Source organism: Haliotis rubra, unplaced genomic scaffold (genome assembly GCF_003918875.1).
Source record: "Haliotis rubra isolate DU_JTF1 unplaced genomic scaffold, ASM391887v1 Scf4, whole genome shotgun sequence".
Taxonomy (NCBI): Eukaryota; Metazoa; Mollusca; class Gastropoda; order Lepetellida; family Haliotidae; genus Haliotis; species Haliotis rubra.
The window spans coordinates 4391155-4412002 of NW_025767079.1; the positions used below are offsets into that span (position 1 = coordinate 4391155).

A 20848-nucleotide genomic window follows, 5' to 3' on the forward strand; every position below is an offset into this window, starting at 1 on the left:
CTCCGCTGTAAGAAGCTTGTCTCATACCTTGTGTACAGTCGAAGGACGATGGTGAAAGAGTCGACGTTTTAGTCTATGATTCCAGGACTTCGGGCCTAAAATGACCAACGTCTGTCTACTTGCTCAGCACTATCAAGTGTGATTCATTCGTTAGTGAGTTTTAACTGCCATATCTGATTACAGTTCCAAGTAGAACGTGGTCAAATGTAACGCATTTACATTTGGGATTACACTTTTTCAGTAAAGTACAAATTCTGTTACTTTTTGTAAGGCTGCCTGTGCCATTAGGATGGTTCGAATCCTGGATGGGACGCAACCTAACGAAATTACAAGAAGCTGTACTTTACTGAGAAAGTGTAACCCCAAATATAACAAATATGTTACATTTTGCCATATAATTCACTGTTTGAAGTCGGTTTGTTTGCGATCTCATGGGTTGACCTCCATACTCGTGTTTTTGACCAATAAGATCCTCAATAAGATGGGACACGCAATGGTCACGTTTGGGCCAAAGTGGAAGAAGCACCCTTGTCTGGCATTGTTTTTGTTGTACAGGTGGCAGTCAAGTTGCTGTTGTAACTTCCACATGTGTGCCATGACAAACACCCTTTCAGCCCTTCCATGGTTTTAGCCCTACTTATATATGTGTCTTACATATTGAGAGCCCGCTGTCGGCTTAAATCATTTCAGCTGGCTTGTCCCTTATCGACTCTGACCCGTGAAGATCCATGCGGTTGATCAGTGGATTGTCTGGTCCAGACTCGATTATTTTCATACCGTCGCCATATACCTGGAATATTGCTGAGAGCGGCGTTAAACAACAAACAAACAATATCAGTTGGAGCTGTGCTTTCCGAATTAACGGTGTCGACCACAACATGCTATACCTGATCGTTCATTGGTCTCGTCACCCGCTTGAAGTACGACGTGACCGACTGGTTGGAAAACAATACCCAGAGTCACTAACTCAACGCAGTAAATGGCAACAGCGACTAGAAGGCTGTATGTTATTTGGTAAAAAGGTTAAATGGAGGAAACGGTGAATATACGTGGGTGGCTAGGGCGAGTGAGTCATAGCACTGATTTATAATCTGGACATGGCGGTCGTACGTGTCCAGTGATGTTGAAATAGGTTATAGTAACTCCGTTACTGCTTATAATCGGTCAATAAAGTCATTATCAAGCCCACGTGACCTTTAGACAAAGCATGTATGTATATATTACGCTCTCTTGGAGACTGGATGGTAGTTTTAAGCAAAGCCAGGAAAATCTAGTAAGCATTATATGTGGGATCCATTTCACTTTGTAAGAATAAAGGTGATATATTTGTATCTTAGAGTAGAGTGTCTCCATCAAACGCATTATACGAACGTGAACATTATTATCACCTTACGTTATTACATACACACGGATAATGAGTATATTTTTGATAAGAAAACAAACGTGAGCTATTTGGTCACTGCATGATTAAAATTTTCATGTTGGAAGCTGGTTGGTAGGAGTAAAGGCACTTACAGACGGAATGATTCTGGCCCGAGTTGTCCTTCCGATGGTATGGGTATGGTCAAGCGGTGTGCTGTCCAGCATATGGGTGCATATCGTCAAGGTGTAGCATGGGATCAGCTGCCACAGATCGGTAGGTTGTTAGTGATTGTTATTTTCCCTTTTGTCATCATAGCCAAATGCATATGTTTGAATGACATTTCCAATATAGCCGACATGTTGTCATTTGCCTCTCTAAGTATGGTTAGCGTTATCATCAACAAGAAAGAAAGAAATTAGTAAGTTCAGTTGTATGCCACTTTTTGAAATATTCCAGCAGTATCACGGCGGGGGACACCAGGAATGAGCTTCACACATTGTACCCATGTGCGGATTCGAACCCGGGTCTTCGCCCTTGACGAGCGAACTCTTTAACCACCCGGCTTCCCCCACCGGCCCCTATGATAAAGAGAGGAGAACATGAGAGAAATAAAACATCAGAGATATGTGAAACTATAAAAAAATCTTAACAAATGTTCTCGCTCACGATGTTCAGTTGGACCGCCTGCTTGGTGTAGTGGTAAGAGCGTCCGCCCGGTGAGCGGAAGGTCGCGGGTTCGATCCCCGACCGCCTCATACCAAAAGACGTTAAGATATGGTACTTGTTGGTCCCTGCCTGGCGCTCGGCATTAATGGGTACAACAAGGACTGGTCGGCTCGAAGTCAGTATAATGTGTCTGAGTGGGGTATTCATGCTTCACTCTGGCATGGTATCTCAGTGAGCTAGCACTATAAAACCAGCTTCAGTCTGGGCTAGTACAAGCCGCACACACATACACATACACACGCATGCACGTCGTCATATGAGCGAAATATTCTCAAGCTCGACGTTAAACCCAATTTCACCTCACCTCACTATGTTCAGTTACGAAATTAATTGGCTGTGTTGTCAAGAAAAGAGTGAGTAAGTACAGTTTTACGCCGCTTTTAGCAATATTCCAGCAATATTACTGCGGGGGACACCAGAAATGGGCTTCACACATTGTACCCTTGTGGGTAATCGAACCCGGATCTTGGGCGTGACGAGCGAACGCTTTAACCACTAGGCTACTCCACTGTTCCTGTTAAGAAAGCATCATCAGAGCACCATATATAGACTACACTGATCTTCAGTTGATCCACACAGATTTCAGTAACATAAGAGCAATTAGCTTTCTTCAAAAAACATTCCCCGATGTCCAAGCGTGTCTCGAACCTTGACACGCTGCCGTTAAACGTCTCCTCGATCTGTGAGGTGAATCGAAGTACTTCCTTTGTTACCTCACCTTGACAATTGAATGTGTGACTTTTCTAAGCTCACATTGACAAGTGAATGTAGGATTTGTTATCTCATCTTGACACTTGACTGTAGGACCTTGGTTTCTCACCTTGACAAGTGAATGTAGGGCTTTTTTTATCTCACCTTGACAAGAGAATGTAGGACTCTGTTAGCTCACCTGGACAAGAGAATGTAGGGCTCTGTTAGCTCACCCTGACAAGAAAATGTAGGACTTTGTTATCTCACCTTGACAGGTGTATGTAGGACTTTGTTATCTCACCCTGACAGGTGTATGTAGGACTTTGTTATCTCACCCTGACAGGTGTATGTAGGACTTTGTTATCTCACCCTGACAGGTGTATGTAGGACTTTGTTATCTCACCCTGACAGGTGTATGTAGGACTTTGTTATCTCACTTCGACAAGTGAATGTCAGGCTTTTTTATCTCACCTTGACAGTTGACTGTCGGGCTTTGTTATCTCACCTTGACAAGTGAATGTTTGGCTTTGTTATCTCACCGTGGACTTTGACACTGGACTTGGGTAGAGATCCTTTTGATACCATGGAGCGATGTTGGTTGAGGTATGTGTAACTGTAAAATCGGCATTAGACCCCAACTCACCTGCCAACTATTTGTTTCTGAATACTTTTCTATACGCTTCAAGGTGAAGTGGCAACGGTAACACGAACCATGACCCAAGAACCATCAACGACTCAAGCACCAACCAAAATCCTTACGTCAACCACGCCAACAGAAGTTCCAGATGATTGACACGGAGACCTCCCAACACTACGAACATGCCGAAATAATTTCCCCTGTTGAACGACGGATCTTGAGCGAGCGTGCAGGTGAGCTTATACTGATGCAAATAAAAAATAAATTTGATGCTTTTTGACACACAAATATGTCTGACATTTGACTGGTACCGTAACTTTTTTCCCGTGTGTTATAAGGTAAACAATTGCCTTGCCTTTGCATGTGTTATTGACAGGTTTCATCAATTAGAGGAGCGGTGGGGTTGCCTAGTGATTAAAGCGTTCGCTCGTCACGCCGAAGACCCGGGTTTGATTCCCCACATGGGCACAATGTGTGAAGCTCATTCTGGTGTGCCCGGGTTCGATATTGCTGAAATATTGCTAAAAGGGGCGTAAAGCCAAAATCACTCACTCATTCCAGTAATTGGGGAAGATCCATTACTTCACATTTTGGCAAACACCTGGCATCATTAATATTTAAATTGATTCATCAAACCGTACTCATGATAAAGTCGGAATATTGCAATGGATGAGGAAAGAACAACACACTACAATGTTTTCTAACAAGGAGATGTCTCCGTGATCCTGACCAATACTCCAATTTTGACCTTGACCTTGACCTTTAAGTAGCACGGGCGTGGCGACTTTACTGTATTTATAAGGGTAACTTTGTTAAAGTTATCAAAAGTATATTCCTTTGGAGACCCGGGTTCGAGTACAATGTGTGAAGCCCATTTCTGGTGTCCTCCGCCGTGATATTGCTGGAATATTGCTAAAATAGGCGTAAAAATAAACTCACTCACTCACTCATTTTCGTCGTGCGGAAGTCGCAAATTGTGATGGTTATACTTTAGTCTCATGTGCATATGTTGACCAAGTGGTATATGCCAATAAATCAAGCTTGTAAAGTCGCAAACCGTGCATCTACATGCATCGCACACATCTCCAGCACAAAACACTGTTATATTCCACCTTGACATGATATGTTATGTTGACTAATTCTGGGACACGGGAGGCCCATCGGTTAAGGCGACGTAATTTTCCTTGGAGAGTTGCCTCCCTTGTCGACCTTCATAAGTGGCTGTATGTGGCCTCAAGTACAATACAGGCTGTTTGTGTAAATTTAATTGTAAAGTCGAAAATGGCGGTTCAGTAGCCTAGTGGTTAAAGCGTTCGCTCGTCACGCCGCAAACCGGGTTCGATGCACCACATGGGTTCAATGTGTAAAGGCCATTTCTGGTTCCACATTTCTTAAAACGCATCTCTTTTCACTGCACTATTAACTCTATTCAAACATTATTATTATTTTGTAGCGCTTTGAGCACCCACTTAGTGGTTGGATTTAGCGCTATAAAATTTTCCATTATTATGTTTTACAGATTAAAGATGAAAATGCAGCAGAGGGGGTTCGGGTGATCCTGTCACAGTCAGGCTGGTAAGGCTCATCATCAGCTCAGGGCCCTCGCCCCCTCTACACGCAGCCCAGACAGCGAATGGGACTTCTCCCAGGAAACCTTGCCTAGTCGAACCCACCAAGAACTTTCCGGAGAATATGAAGGCTCCCCAACACTGCAGCCTTCTGCATTACCCAGAGTGTCAGAAGGGCTGTGCTCCCGGTGGAAAACCCAGGCACTCTCCTGATCTGCGCCAAGAGATCAGGAGGTACCAAACCAAGGGCACCGAGAACAATGAGGAGCCTGACGACAGTGTACTTGGGATGCAAGCGAGACATTTCAAAGGCGAGGTCCGCATATTTATCATGTTTTTCCTGAATCTTGCCAATCACATTGCTGTCAAAAGGGACAGAAAATTCAATGATATAAATAAATTCATTGGCTTTATCAAAAGGACAAGATCAGGTTTGCTGGCTGGAATTCTTCTGAGGCTGTATATGGGCCTATTCCACAGATTGAAAGCATCATTTTCCATTTTCCGTTTGGACATGTTCAGGGTCGTACCATGGATGGACCTCGGTGTCAAAGCCACAGGCATGACGAAGACGGTACCAAAAGCAACGAGCCATGCCAATATGTCTTTTAAGATATGCTGTTTGTGCCAAGGAAGGGCATCCACTGACAAGGTGTTGGACAGTCTCTGTAAATTCATTGCATAATCGTATTTTTATTATTAATATTATTATTATTATTATTCCCCCCGTCGTGATATTGCTGATATTGCTAAAGGCGGCGTAAAGGCTAACTCACTCAAGTCGAATCGAGGGTACCATCAGCCTAGATCTAATTCGGTACGAATGCCAATTGAAATCTTTTCACGTCCGTGTCGTGACAAATCAGATGTTAACTTATTGCCTCTCACGGACTGTATTACATCCACGTGTCAAACCGCCGCACCTTCCGACACTGCGGTACACCTTATCGGTAAAATCGTAGGATTACGTCATTAAGTCAGCGACAGCCGAGACAACATGGCAGAAGGTAGGTGTGTTTTTTTCAGAGCGTTTAAAACAATATTCATTATCACAAAACTACAGATAACTTTTTGGGATTTGAGTTATGTACTCGCTTATGTTCATCTTAATTGGGTATCCTAATTTTCCTTTGAGTAACCAAATAAATTGTACCCACCTCACTCAAACTCAGTTGTGTTTGTTATTTATATTTTGCCTGTATTTTCGATAAGAAAGACTGCAATTAATTGTACCGAAAATAAGATAATACAGTTTCAATGTTGGTTTACGTGTTTGTTATTTATATTTGATCTGTTGAAAAATAACGTGAGAATTACGATAAGTGAAAAAGACTGCAAGTTGCCAAGTTCGTGTGTTGTAAAACCGATTTAACTGTTTATATAATTTCAACCACCGAGTCACTCTCAGTTCGACTTAAAAACGCTAATTGTGATATAAGATGTGTCGTTTAGATGTCCGTTTTATGTATACGTTTCGTGTGATATGGATTTACGATTGTTAGATCAAATTAATTGAGCGTTTTACAAAACTTCAAGCGTAGGTTGATACACAGAAAATCAACCTGCCAGAACAATGGACATAACATACCTAGTGGTATTGTACGCTATAAACTTAAAGGTCACATGCAACGTAAAACATTACACAGACAGGCAGGTGTGATACTTGTACACATGACATGCTATGATGTCTGTTGATTGCAAAATGCTATACCACAAAAATGAGCATGCAAAGATTCTGATACCGTGAGGGCATCTGCAAATTCGGTGATGGACTTTACCAAGTGAAACAATTTCATCAAAATGCAAATTCATGAATAAGTGATAACTGTGTTTTAATTATGTTTGTTTTTTGGTTTTGACCTTTGAGTTTTCACATATGTTTTGGTTGCACATACATGTTTGGGTAATGTACGCAGTTACGCAGCTTGTCTGTACCTCTCTGATAATATTTTTGTGGTTACGAAATATGCATGCAATTTGTAAAGGAAGAGGAATGTGTTTCTGAATGATTGAATAAAAGGATTTGAAAAATAGAAGTAGTATTACCTTTGTTGCCTATGAATAAATTTTTTTCTTCTAAAACCAGATTTTTTGGGAAAACATGGCATTCGGTTTGGCAGGTGTTTTAATATAGAATTTTGACGATATTTTCGGAATGACCCCGATTTGTTGATTGTTTTCTGCACATTTTGCTAAGTATACCTTGGTTTCAGTTTTCACGAAGGCTCTAACGATATTGTACTAAATGTAATTATGGTGACGTCAGGTCTGTCTCACGATTTAACTCCGCGTTTGGTCAGTCAAGGGGTTGATGTTATGAGTATTACGCTATTGGGGTACGATCACTCGCTATCAATGACGTCACCGAACCTGACCACCCATCATTAAAGTATATGGTGCATGGTAATTATTCTAACCAAAATATCCCCCAACATAGGATTATATGATTTGTTTGTTTGTTGATTCGCCCCAGTATTACGACAAGTCTGCACCAGGATCAACATTGAGCACTGAAGATCAATTCTAACCAAGTCAGCGATCTTGACTTGTGAGTTACTTATACGAACTTGTGACGAACTTGTGATAACTGGCATTAATAAGTCACGATGTATTTCAATTGCAATTATCGTCACGTTAATAATGTTACCAAATTATTCTGATATGTAGAGGTGACCTTTGGGATCGCTTGGCCAGGTAGGGAGATTCGGTGGATACGTGTCATCATATCCCAATCACGGGATTGTTTGGTCAAGACTCGATTTATTACAGACAACCGTCACTTTGCTTGGTAATTTCTGAGTTCGGCGTCAACCCCCCAAAAAAAATAATTAAAAAATAAAAAATAAATAAAAATAAGTAAATAAATAAAAAAAAAAAAAAAATAATAAATAAAATAAAATAAAAAAAGTACAAAAAATTCTTTATAAAAACTGAAACTAAAACGAAACTGAAGAACAGTTCCAAAGCAATACAGAAAAAATTCTTTGGCTATTTAACACATTTTACTGTAAACTACAGGGCAAAGAGGCACACTCTTGAAAAATGGATTCAGTCAAATAATTACAAACGTTATCGAAAAGTTACTAAACTGAAAACAGTCGCAAAAACACAACAAAACGTGTAAGGCCACAAACAAAACAGTAACACTCGTATAAAATATATCTTCAATTTTGTTTATTTCATTTTAATCTACACTAGAATCACAATGGGTTTTTTTCAGTTAATGGATCAACACCCAAGAAATACCATGATGAACCACTTCCGGAAAATTACCCGAGCATGGTTCAGAAATACACCTCCTACAGGTGGCGCCTCGGGTACCTGGTGACCCTTGGTATCGTTTCTGTCCAGTGCATGAAGAACTGTATGTCATTCGCTATAGTATGCATGACAAGGGGAGTAACTCTTGACAAGGGAGAGCACTCCAACCTAAGCGATGCTGGCGCCAACGACACAGCAGCGTTCTCAGACTCGGGAAGCAGCGGATGGCCAAATTATTCAAGAGCGGGAGAGGTATGTTTCCAGGAACATTGAAAATGATTATCGTATATTTCAAGATGAGGAGTACGGTTTTACGTTCGTGTCAGGCGGGGCGGTGGCGTAGCCTAGTGGTTAAAGCGTTGGCTCGTCACGCCGAAGACCCGGGTTCGAATCCCCACATGGGTACAATGAGTGAAGCCCATTTCTGGTGTCCCCGCCGTGATATTGCTGGAATATTGCTAAAAGCGGCGTAAAACCAAACTCAGTCAGTCAGTCGTGTCAGGCGTCATGGTCAAAGCGTTCGCTCCTCACGCTGAGGACTCGAGTTCGAATCGCCACATGGGTTCAATTTATGAAGCCTGTTTCTGGTGTCGTGATGTTGGTGGAGTCACTCACTCCTGTCCAAGTACATTGGGGGAAATATAATTTATCCTCTTGGGATTCGAACACGGTGTTTCAGCATACCCACTGGGCTAACATTTTCATTTTATTCACACGAATGTGCATCCGTGTGTTCAGCCTTGCTGTTGGAGAGGTGTTCTTGGGTTTAACACCACGTGTCACATATTGACGTGACTTCGCGTTTTTGGGGCAGCTCGTACTTGTCCGAACTGGTATCATATTTATTCTGTTTATTGACTTCGATACCATGTGCGAATTTAACATAGTATTTTAAATCCACGTTTAACCTTTTTTCACTAAATGTTGCATGTAACTTTGTAGAATTATATCTTTCACGTACAATATTGGTTATTTCAGAAAACCTACAAATAATCATGTATATAAACCGGGCGGCTAACAACGGTTTTTTTTCAAAGAAAAGATATTATATTCTCTGTAACTTAAAGCACTCCAAAGCTCCGTTTCCAGAGCGGCTGGGTAGCCTAGTGGTTAAAGCGTTGGCTCATCACGCCGAAGACCCGAGTTCGATTCATACATGGATACAATGTTTGAAACCCATTTTGTTGCTTCCACTTTTCAATTGTAACCAGGTGACCACGGCAGAATTTGACTTCAGCAGCGAGATGGAAGGTCTTCTCATATCGTCAACTTACTACGTTGGTGTTATTTCGCCAATATTTGGCAGCCTGGCTTCCCGAAGATTTGGTGCCAAGAGGGTTATGCTTGCAAGTCTTGTGTTGGGTGGTGTCGCGACGATTGCCATTCCGGTAGCAGCGAGAAGCCATGTGTACCTGGCTATCTTGTGCCGTGTGGCTCTCGGATTTGCAGTTGTGAGTAAACCATATCAGATATAAAATTTTCATTTAAACTGAAACGGAGCCGAAGGGGATTCAGGGAAATCTAGACTTACTCATTTTTTAGACTTTTGGCAATGCATTGCAGAAATGGCTGGACGAGAGGGAAATTCGTCTGTCAGGGCCTGCGAGACAGATTACGTATATGAGTGAGTGAGTTTGGAATATGACTTGGAGTCAATTGGAGAATAACAATTCAAGCAATCCGTAGTTCCAGACCAGCGGGGGTTTGATATTCTATGTAAAAACATTAGACAAACGGTCATGTGTGTTTAAGGGCACTGGATGGGTTTTCAGGTGTGCCATTTTCAATTTTGGTTGTTTTTTTTTTTTTTAATTTCATAGCAGAAGTCAGCTAGCTAATCCATTGGATCAAAATACACATTAATGACATAAATAGAGAATCTCACCCCTACTGATGTCAATTATATCAACACGAGTTGATAACGTTGATATATTTGATATCAGAAGACACGAGGATGAGATTCTATTTATCATAAAGAATAACTCTTCATTGGTTTTCAATGAAAAATGTCTGAACTCGGCCCTGTCATGACTTGCAGTGGAGCTGTCATAGCTTTGTGACGTTATCTAGTTATGACGTCATAACACCGTGATGTCATCGGGGTTTTGACATTATAGCATTGAGTCATGTAATTGATGATGTCAAAGCATTGTGATCTCATGTAATTTATGACGTCAGGGGATTGTGCAAAATCTAGAGATATGTTCAGGGATACCGTCATTGACACAGAAGTTGTAAACCTGAATACAAAATCAACAAAACGTTCGTGATAACAACAGATCGATGTGACCAAAAGAAGTGAAAGAATGGGTTTATAAACACAGTGTTGATCATCAATTGAATAACCACTTCCTTTGAAATGCACTACCGACAAAACAATCGTGATATTCTGGCGAAATGTGGAAAGAAAGGAGTATGTCGTATCTCGTCAATGGCCCGTAATATCACCTACGAAATCACCTACCATTTCCAGCGATATTTACTGGATACCATGATTTGAAAACAACTTCAATGAATAACATAACTTTCCTAAGATGAATGAATTCCTTGTATCTTCAGTTCCCAATTGCGTAGGTCGATGCTCATGCTGCTGATCACTGGATTGTCAGATCAAGACTCGATTATTTACAAACCGACGCCATATAGCTGGAATATTGCTGAGTGCGGCGTAAAACTAAACTCGCGCACTGTATTATCAGTTTATTTCAATTTATTTTTGTTTGTTATCTTCTATGTTATATAGAACAGCGTGTTGCCAGTGTCAGTCGATGTTTGGCTGTACTGGGCTCCAATACAAGAGAAGGCACAGCTGATCACCTATACTTTTACTGGTAAGTGAGTGAGAGTTGCGAGGAAGTCACAATTCACATTGGATAATCCGTTGATATTAAGATCCGGGTCAGAACTGGTCTTCAGCAACCAATGCTTGTTGTAAGGGGCAACTAACGGGATCGGGTGGTCAGGTTCGATGACTTGGTTGACACATGTCATCGTATCCTAACAGCTCATTCTAACAGCAATTCTGCAGATCATATCGATCAACCGAACCTACTTGCTGTTGATCACTGTATTGTCTGGTCCAGACACGATTATTTAGATACAGCCGCCATATAGCTGGTGTATTGCTGAGTGCGGCATAAAACTAAACACACTCACTCACTCTGAAAAAATGTCATTGTCCTTGTCTCCACCCCTGCCTGTAATGTAAACGCCCTTAATGCATTCTGCATTCGAACGCAGGTAATCAGACCCCGACAACAAGGATTTGCATATATAAATCGCATTATGACGTCACACGGAATCAAGGGAATAATCTCTATTCTGAAGATTTTGGGGACACTGAGTGAGTGAGTTTAGTTTTGTTTTACGCCGCACCCAGCAATATTCCAGTTATGGCGGCGGTCTGTAAATAACCTAGCCTGGACCAGACAATCCAGTGATCAACAGCATGAGCACCGATCTAGGCTATTGGGATACGATGACATGTGTCAACCAAGTCAGCAAGCCTGACCACCCGATCCCATTTGTAGCCTCTAACGAGAAGTGTGGGTTGCTGAAGATCAATTTTAACCCCGGCTCTTCACGGGCCTTTGTCGACACTAGTGCTCATACTATATAATATGCTAATGGTACACGGTGACTGGGTCGATAGGCAATTATGATTAAAAAACACGTAGATGATGACATGGCTCATGAAGTTAGAAATGTACACAACCGGGTTTCAAACTATTGAATTTCCAAGCTCAAACTAGAAAAAATGCACGTATTATTGGCTCTTCAAGAAATTTGTTGAATAACTTTGTGGTACTCCTACTTTTACGCTGCGCTATAAGTTTATATGAAGTCAGTTTATTTACAGAAGAAACGTCATCTTACACACCTTAACATTTCCAGGATACAACATAGCAAACATAGTGACGTTCTTCATCTGTGGATACCTCTGCCTCATCCCAATTGACAATGGTTGGCCCTTCATCTTCTACGTGTTTGGTGAGAGGGTTCAGTTTCAGAAAAGATAAGATAAGATATTCTTTTTCTTACATTTGAGTGAGCATATTGTACATTTCTTTATTACGAGGAACACCACGTTTCGGAGTATATTCCTCATGGAGGAGTAAGAATATACGTTCCTCATGATAAAGAAGTTGACATCCATAAATGCCCACCTTTTATGGTTATATATAGCTTTCATAAAATCTGTGATAATTAAGAATACGTTATTTTTCTGTTATGTGTTATCAGGTCTCAAGTGTAAAATTTATTATCAATATGAAGCTTTTCTTATAAACATGGGTGCAGTGCTGCCATTTACATATAACTCACTCACACGCTCAGTGACGTCACTTCCTCTGTCTGCAGGTGGCTGCGCGATCATCTGGGGTCTCATGTGGATGTATCTGGCTTATGACAAACCGGAAATGCATCCAAGAATTACTCGGCATGAGATGATGTACATCTTACAACATAGGACAAACGTCGACTTAGAGCTCAAGGTTTTTACTTTCAGGAATACCGTGTACAAACAAAAACGTCTTTCACAGGAATGAATTGGGTTAAATGCCGTTTTAGCACTAATTCAGAAATATCACGGCGTCTGGTTTCTGTGGGACGAAAGCCCGGAGCTATGGTCTCCGACGGTTGCCACTTTTGTGAAATATCCCAGCACGGTTATTGTACTGGCAAACACAGGAAAATATTGGCGCGAAGAAATCATATTATTCTGGTGTATCCAAGGGATGCCATTCTGCACAGTGAATTTTGGCGTCCTGGACGACTGACACATACGTACCCAAACAAGTCACCCGCTACACTTATCGAGGGTGACAACCAGGCCAAAAGCACCCTTTAATGCAGACATCAACTCATGAAAACTGACATCCTCTCGTGAAGCTAGACATCCACTCGCAAGCAAAGGCATCCATTCGTCATCTAGACGTCAACTTGTTCCTTCATTTATCTGAGGGAGCTATAACAAATGCTTGTACACAGGCTAAGATTTAGATAATGATCTTTTCAAAATGTGTTGTCTAACTTTGTCCCATCATATTGCATGGCGTCACGTGTATTTGCAATCGTCCTCCATTACAACATCTAACATTTAAACTTGAATTTAAAGTGTTTTCCACATAAATTATATTTTTTCCAGAGAAAACATGTCCCATGGAAGGACATGTTGCGGAGTACACCAGTTTTGGCGTATCTCATTGTCCTCTTTCTGCACACGTGCAATAGTAGTCTTTGGAGCAGTTACCTCCCCTTGTATATGGCAACAGCGCTGAAATTTGATGTGGAACAGGTAAGCAGGCTAATTTGTCGCTGACCCATAGCTTGAAAACTGCGTGCAGTACGTCTTGTCATTTTGGCAGCTTAAATATTTTGGAAACACATGCAATTGTGAAAGGGACCTGTCACAACTGAGGGGCGGTGGTATAGCCAAGTGGTTAAACCATTTGCTCATCACGCCGAAGACCTGGGTTCGATTCCCCACAGTGGGGTTAAGCCACATTTAAGACATACAGAGTTGAAAATGGTGTGGCTCAACCGGCAATGGGCATGGTTGAGTGATCGTATGAATGTGGCTTTCCAGGCAATGCGCTATTACGGTAAATAATGGGTATCAAATATTGAGAAAAGGCCAGATCACGTAAACTAGCTGCCTCAGGTAGGTACTCAAGCATCTTTTACGAATTATTTATGATTATACAACCACTTATTTCTTTGAAGCATTTTGACTTATGGGAGGGTCAAAGGCATTGCATGTTTTATCCTTTTCTGATAACTGTTTGAGATAAGAGGCTATTGTTGCCTTAGTTATTATGTTTACATTCATGCCAAGAGCAGAAGAAAAAAAAACAATTTAGAAGAATGGCCATTTATTGCACAAATATACTTATAAACAGCCACATATGTGACGGCTTACTCTTTCCATTTTATAGCTGTTATGTCTAGATTTTCCAAAATCAGTATTTTTGCAGTAGTTACGGTGATGACATTTTGATTTAAAGTTGAAACGTCACAGTTAACTTTATGAAAAATTCTTGTCCAAACTTCTCTGCTGATGCAATATACCAATCATACAAACCCAAGTAGTTCACATGAAGACATAAAACATATTAATGTTATCATATGTTAACTAAAGATTTCAACGAGAAAAAAAGAGGCCGCCCATCATATGTTAACTAAACAAAGGACAAGTCACTAAAAAAAATTAATCCATTGTGATCAATGGGTGACGCTTATTTGAAAAAAGCCGGTATTGATTCCCTTATTCATTGTGGCTTTCGCGGCGATTGGTATTTTTCAACTAGGGAACTAGGGAAGAGGTCAAATTTAGAGGGTGGGGTGGGGTGGGTTTGGGGGTTGGTGGTGTTGGTGTAGGCATTCACATTGTAGATACTTCTCCAGAAAATCTTCATCACCCTCACCCCCCCAACCCCTCCCTCAGCAATACATTATTCAATTATGAACGGTCCCTAATAATGTCTTTTGAACTGGTACGCTTCATTCTACCATGAATCAAGAAAATACTAGATTCTGATTGGTTGTTCAGAAAAATCAGACGGCATCAATTGTGGATTGACGCTCATCTGATTGTAAGGCCGCTTCACCGCGCATTGACAAATCTTATTGTGAGAACTACTTCCGTTTGACCACAATGATGGCGGATCATAACAACAACTACGCGTTCGGTTCCAATTGAAATTTAGTCGCCATCAATTCAGTAAAGCATGTGTCTGATTTTCAAACACACTAGGTTTATCTCCTAATTTAATTCCCTGTTTGGTTCTGCCTTCAGAACGGCGTGCTCTCTTCCATGCCTTATATTACTCGTGTCTTTGGGACTTTGTTCTGGAGCAACATCAGCATGCAGCTTGTGAAAAGGTTGTCCGTGACCCACACTCGGAAACTCGTACAGACAATCGGTACGTCGTAAGCTCACACACAACAACGCAGCGACACGGGGTAGAATTATGAAATGTGTGTCATATTCCATCTCTGAGCTTTAAAGCATTAGTTTGGAATCATAGAGGGACATTGTCACATTGTCGCCTTTTGAGAAACAAACAAAAAATGTCAAAATCACAACTTGCCATGTGGCGCTTCGAATAATATATTTCTTCAACAAATGGGCACCAATGCAACAACTGTTTATTTCCTGATTCTTGACATTACTCCACTGATTACTGTTATTACGTCATTGATTATTGCCATTACTTCATTAATTATTGTCATTACGTCATTAATTATTGCCATTACGCCATTGATTATTGCCATTACTTAATGAATTATTGTCATTACTTCATTAATTATTGCCATTACGCAATTGATTATTGCCATTACTTCATTAATTATTGCCATTACGCCATTGATTATTGCCATTTCTTCATTAATTATTGTCATTACATCATTGATTGCCATAACGTAATTTACTGTTGCCAGTGTGTCACTCAATATTTCCATTGCATCACTGATTATTGACGTTTCTTCATTGATTATTGTCATTACGCCATTTACTGTTGCCGGTATTTAATTGATTGGTTTCTGCCAGTATTTAATTGATTGATTGTTGCCAGTATTGAATTGATTGATTGTTGCCAGTATTTAATTGATTGCGGCCAGTATTTTCATTGATTGAATGTTGCCAGTATTAAATTGATTGAATGTTGCCAGTATTTAATTGATTGATTGTTGCCAGTATTTAATTGATTGTTGCCAGTATTTAATTGATTGATTGTTGCCAGTATTTAATTGATTGTTGCCAGTATTTAATTGATTGTTGTCAATACACCACTGATTATTGATATGTGAGACCTTGTCGTCCAAAATGCACGCCATATGGGTTCGAATCCCGGATTGTGTTTCTTGGGTTTGTGGTTTGTTATCACCTGTACCCAGCTTGTGGCTTTCTCCACAGTGCTAAACGTCTGAGACCTGCACTATTTCGGGCTTCTTCCCACATGAAGCAGACACACCGCAAAGTAAATGGAATATAGTACAAAACGGCGTTAAACCTCACTTACTCCTTCACCCTTCATTACTTCGTGGGTTATTGGCAGGATTTGCGGTAGCAACTGCCCTGACCATCGGTCTGTGCTTTCTTGGGGATGGTCAGGAGTACATCGCTGTTGCCATCATCGCAGTGGCTATGCCGTTCCAGTCCGTCACAGCCGCTGCCAGTTTGGTCAGTCCTGTGGATATAGCACCACAGTACGTTAAGCAAAACTGTTCCTGCAAACTCAGGGTTGAGATTATATCTTGTGTTAAAAGAAAGACTAATCCGTAATTATATTTTCCGTCTTAAAAAGGACGTATCACCATATAACTGAACAGAACAACTTTTATAACTAACCTCTTTCAAAACAACAACCTCAATAGTTCAAGAAGAAACCGATAGAAATGTTTTCATTATTTTGTGTACAAGATGTACGAGATATTCAGAACAGCATCTAACCCACACGTCATCTCGTACCCGTGAAGATCCAGGTTAGAATTGATCTTCAGTAACCCATGCCTGTTGTAAGAGGCGACTAACGGGATCGGGTGGTCGGGCTCGCTGACTTGGTTGACACGCCATCGTATCCCAATTGCGTAGATCGATGCTCCTGCTGTTGATCACTGTATTGTCTGTTTCAGACTTGATAATTTACAGACCGCCGTCATATAGCTGGAATATTGCTGAGTTGAAATAGTCACTCACTCGTCATCTCGCCACAACATCACCACCACGTAACATCAACCGTCAGCCAACCACCATTGCCACCACACCTCCCATCACCATCCGGACGATTCAGCTTGCTGCTTTGATACACTTATGAGATCTCTCTTTGTTATATTCCCCAGGTTCGCATCCTACATAACAGCATTTGGAGAGGGGTTAAGTTTCGCAGCATACTCCATCGCCCCCCTCAGCGTGTCCTACATCGTCCCAGACGTAAGCACACTGGTTACCTGGGTCCGAGTTTACACCCCCTGTTCTTCACAATTATGAATCTTGCTCAGCACAACATGCATTTTTGCAATTTCGGGGCGGTTGGGTAGCCTACTGGTTCGTTCGTCACGCCCATGACCGGGGTTCGATTCCCCACATGGGTACAATGTGTGAAGCCCATTTCTGGTGTTCCCCGCCGTGATACTGCTTGAATATTGCTAAAAGCGGCGTAAAACTAAACTCTCTCTCTCTCTCTCTCTCTCTCTCACGTTTGCAATTTCAATCGTGGTCCATTGTGGCTGTCCCGCATAAAGCGGTTTCTCTGGGTCCCTATCCACAAAATGTTCGCAGGGCTACGACATTCCTAAGCCTGTGATAAACTATAGAGTTACGACAGGTCGTAACATTACGAACGCTTTGTGGATCGGGACCCTGTAATATAACCTTTAGTTTTACTCCGCACTCAGTAATATTCTAGCCATATGGCGGCGGTCTGTAAATAATCGAGTCTGGACTAACGGGATCGGGTGGTCATCGAGCCTGAGCATCCGATCCCGTTAGTCGCCAGACAATCCAGTGATCGATATCATAAGCATCGGTCTACGCAATTGGGATACGATGACATGTGTCAACCATGTCAGCGAGCCTGACCACCAGATCCCGTTAGTCGCCTCTTACTACAAGCATGGGTTGCTGAAGACCAATTCCAGCCCGTATCTTCACGGGTCACTTGTCAAAGAGGCTCACTCACTCACTCACACATAAAACTCTGTGAAGTTAACTGTATTTTACCTTTTTCAGAGGACACGGGAACAATGGTCAATCGTCTTCTTCATCAGCGCTGGCATCTACGTGGTCGCAGCTGTCCTTTTCATCATCTTTGGTAGTGGGGAGCTTCAGGCGTGGGCAGACAACTCCGCGCCCACGAAGAAAAGTGAAATCAACGAAGCGTACATCAAAGATATGGACGAGCTGAATTCAAACTGAAATGCATAAAGCCCACTTTTGTCGTGACAACTCGAGTAATGCCCAGATTTGCCAAATGCTAATGACGACTTTTTTCCGTCCTCACGCAAACTGGGTTTTGATAAAAATGTCAACTCAATGTACAAGTATTAATTCGAAGTGTTCCAATTAATTGAAATAATCGAAAATTAGTCGTAGTAACCAAACGACCAAGCAATCGATCACATCTTCTCATAATCAACCACAAACGATTTTTGAACTACAGTTTTAGTGTTTGAAACACTTGACGAATGAAAATATCTTAGAAGTTGTCAAGGCCTGGAAACGTGTTTAATTCTTAGAAAACCCATTACACTTGCTGAAAAGTCATGACTGAATATTTCTTGAAGACACTGGAAACTTTATGTTCTGAACTTCATGATATAATAGTCATCACTTTAAAGTAGCAAGTTGCATCATTTTACACTGGATGTGAAATTCGCAAATGCAATTTGCGCAGTTTCTAAATAAAACAAATTTCAACAACAGAGAACCACAGTTTTTTTTCTATATACTTATCTGCAATAACAACCTGAATAGGAAAATCTGAAAAGTGATGCTGACCAATTGTTTTCGATGATTGCTCGTTGGTAATGAACCAATCATCAATTGTGACATTTCAACCAGTTCCCAACACTAGTATTAATGATTGTTAATATGAATGATTGTAAATATGAATGATTGTAAATATGAATGATTGTAAATATGTCTGGTTTGTCGTTTCTTGGCACCGAACATTCATCAATAGGTGGAACAAAGTGTTTACTTAGAAAGAGTCATCCCAAATATATTTGCAACGTTAAATAAAATTGATAACTAAGAGATTTTACAAGCGCTTGAAACACATAGCTTTTAAACACGTCGAAAGTTTCTGATCATTCCATGGTTCACATCTTTGAAGGTCATACTTTCAGACCTTAGGCCAATTTGGTCACCCAAATATATACATATATTTCGTGAATTCAATCTGTCATTTTGTTGCGATCATCATCGTGTTTGGCAGCTTGACTCCTGAGAGTTTCTTGTACGTTAGTATTGCCCCACAACGAAGCACATGTGATACAAGTGGTCTAACCTTAGGCAAGTGGGTTTGTTCAAAATTGCCTCTGTTCACCCATGACATTAACCGTTTAAACGTCTCAACGGCAGTTTGGGTTATCCGGGGTAATAATAATAGCGCTTTAAAAAAGTGGACTATAATTATTATCAAATCATGACTTTAAACTTTGAACTTTACGAAGAGAGGAGTCTAAAATCAGTTCCACTTCTTGTTGGTATTGGGGGCAGTCGGGGATAACCTTGTGGTTAAAGCGTTCCGCTGTCATGCCGAAGATCCGGGTTCAAATCCCAATATGGGTACAATGCGTGGAGCCCATTTCTGGTGTCCCCCGCCGTGATATAGCTGAATATTGTTAAAAGCGGCGTAAAACCATACTCATTCACTCACTCTTGTTGGTATTCCTTAAATGTATGTATTCCTTACACTAGATTTATACATTCCCTACACTAGATGTCTGTACGCAAATGTATTCCTTCAACAAAGTGTACGTTTTCCTTATACTAAGTTTCTGTATTTCTCACACAAGGCGAATGTATACCTTATATCAAGTGTACGTATTCCTTTCACTAAGTGTACGTATTCCTTTCACCAAGTGTACGTATTCCTTTCACTAAGTGTACGTATTCCTTACACTAAGTGCACGTATTCCTTCCACTAAGTGTACGTATCCCTTCCACTAAGTGCACGTATTCCTTCCACTAAGTGCACGTATTCCTTACACTAAGTGTACGAATTCCTTACACTAAGTGCACGTATTCCTTACACTAAGTGCACGTATTCCTTTCACTAAGTTCACGCATCCCTTACAATAAGTTTACGTACTCCTTACACTACGTGCACGCATTCCTTACACTACGTGCACGCATTCCTTACACTACGTGCACGCATTCCTAACGCTGAGTGTACGTTCCCTTAATCTAAGCCCCCGTGGTTAAATCATTCCCCGAAGACCCGGGTTCGATTCACCATATGGGTACATAAGCCCATTTCTAATGTTCCCCGCCGTGATATTGCTGGAATGTTGTGCACATCGGCGTAAAACCATACTCAGTCACACATCAGACTATGAAACCTTTGCATATGCATGTGTCTATTAACTTCTCAGTCCTCCGATTTTACACCAGGTATATTATCTATCACCAAAGGCTTAATTCTGAAGTATTTTACTGAGTTCTCTGAAATTCCTTACTTTTACTTAAAGGTCACATGCAACCAAAAAATCAAACATAATTAAAACAATTATCACTTATTCATGACATATAATATACATTGCTGGTTATTTGTGTGAGCGAATAATTGCCTGCAGTCTATGGGGAAAATTGTTCGATGCTCCTGTAAAATCTTTCGAGTGCACCCGTATCTTCCACAGCCTCAGATTTTGATGCTCTTAGTATATTTAAAATATACTGCCCATCAAAAGTTTAGACTCACTAGTGTAAATGTAGCCACTTACTTCAGGCAACTGTTCTAGTTACATTTTGCAATATAATCCATATTGTTTAAAGGTACTGTTTACACATGAACTGATGTATTGTAAAACAAATATTTTTTCATAACGTTGAAAAGATTATTGTCATGAATTCAATAAATGATGAAACTCAGTGAACAT

The 20848-nt window shown here is 40.9% G+C and overlaps 2 protein-coding genes across 2 annotated transcripts; both read left to right on the forward strand.

The window, feature by feature from the left end:
- Positions 1 to 5981: 5981 nt before the first annotated feature.
- On the forward strand, positions 5982 to 12264 carry LOC124287102 (uncharacterized transporter slc-17.2-like). Its single transcript, XM_046723582.1, has 5 exons — positions 5982 to 5991; positions 8205 to 8497; positions 9457 to 9696; positions 10989 to 11076; positions 12140 to 12264. The coding sequence occupies exons 1-5, from the start codon at positions 5982 to 5984 to the stop codon at positions 12262 to 12264; spliced, it is 756 nt and encodes a 251-aa protein (XP_046579538.1).
- Positions 12265 to 16081: 3817 nt separating this feature from the next.
- LOC124287103 (uncharacterized transporter slc-17.2-like) lies at positions 16082 to 18653 on the forward strand. Its single transcript, XM_046723583.1, has 4 exons — positions 16082 to 16085; positions 16303 to 16453; positions 17087 to 17177; positions 17976 to 18653. The coding sequence occupies exons 1-4, from the start codon at positions 16082 to 16084 to the stop codon at positions 18159 to 18161; spliced, it is 432 nt and encodes a 143-aa protein (XP_046579539.1). The 3' UTR covers positions 18162 to 18653.
- Positions 18654 to 20848: the final 2195 nt, after the last annotated feature.

Coding starts and splice junctions, on each gene's coding strand:
- LOC124287102 (XM_046723582.1), top strand. Junction 8,498..9,456: donor ATTATTCAAGAGCGGGAGAG/GTATGTTTCCAG, acceptor AATTGTAACCAG/GTGACCACGGCAGAATTTGA. Junction 9,697..10,988: donor TGGCTCTCGGATTTGCAGTT/GTGAGTAAACCA, acceptor TATGTTATATAG/AACAGCGTGTTGCCAGTGTC.
- LOC124287103 (XM_046723583.1), top strand. Junction 16,454..17,086: donor CCTGTGGATATAGCACCACA/GTACGTTAAGCA, acceptor TATATTCCCCAG/GTTCGCATCCTACATAACAG. Junction 17,178..17,975: donor TGTCCTACATCGTCCCAGAC/GTAAGCACACTG, acceptor TACCTTTTTCAG/AGGACACGGGAACAATGGTC.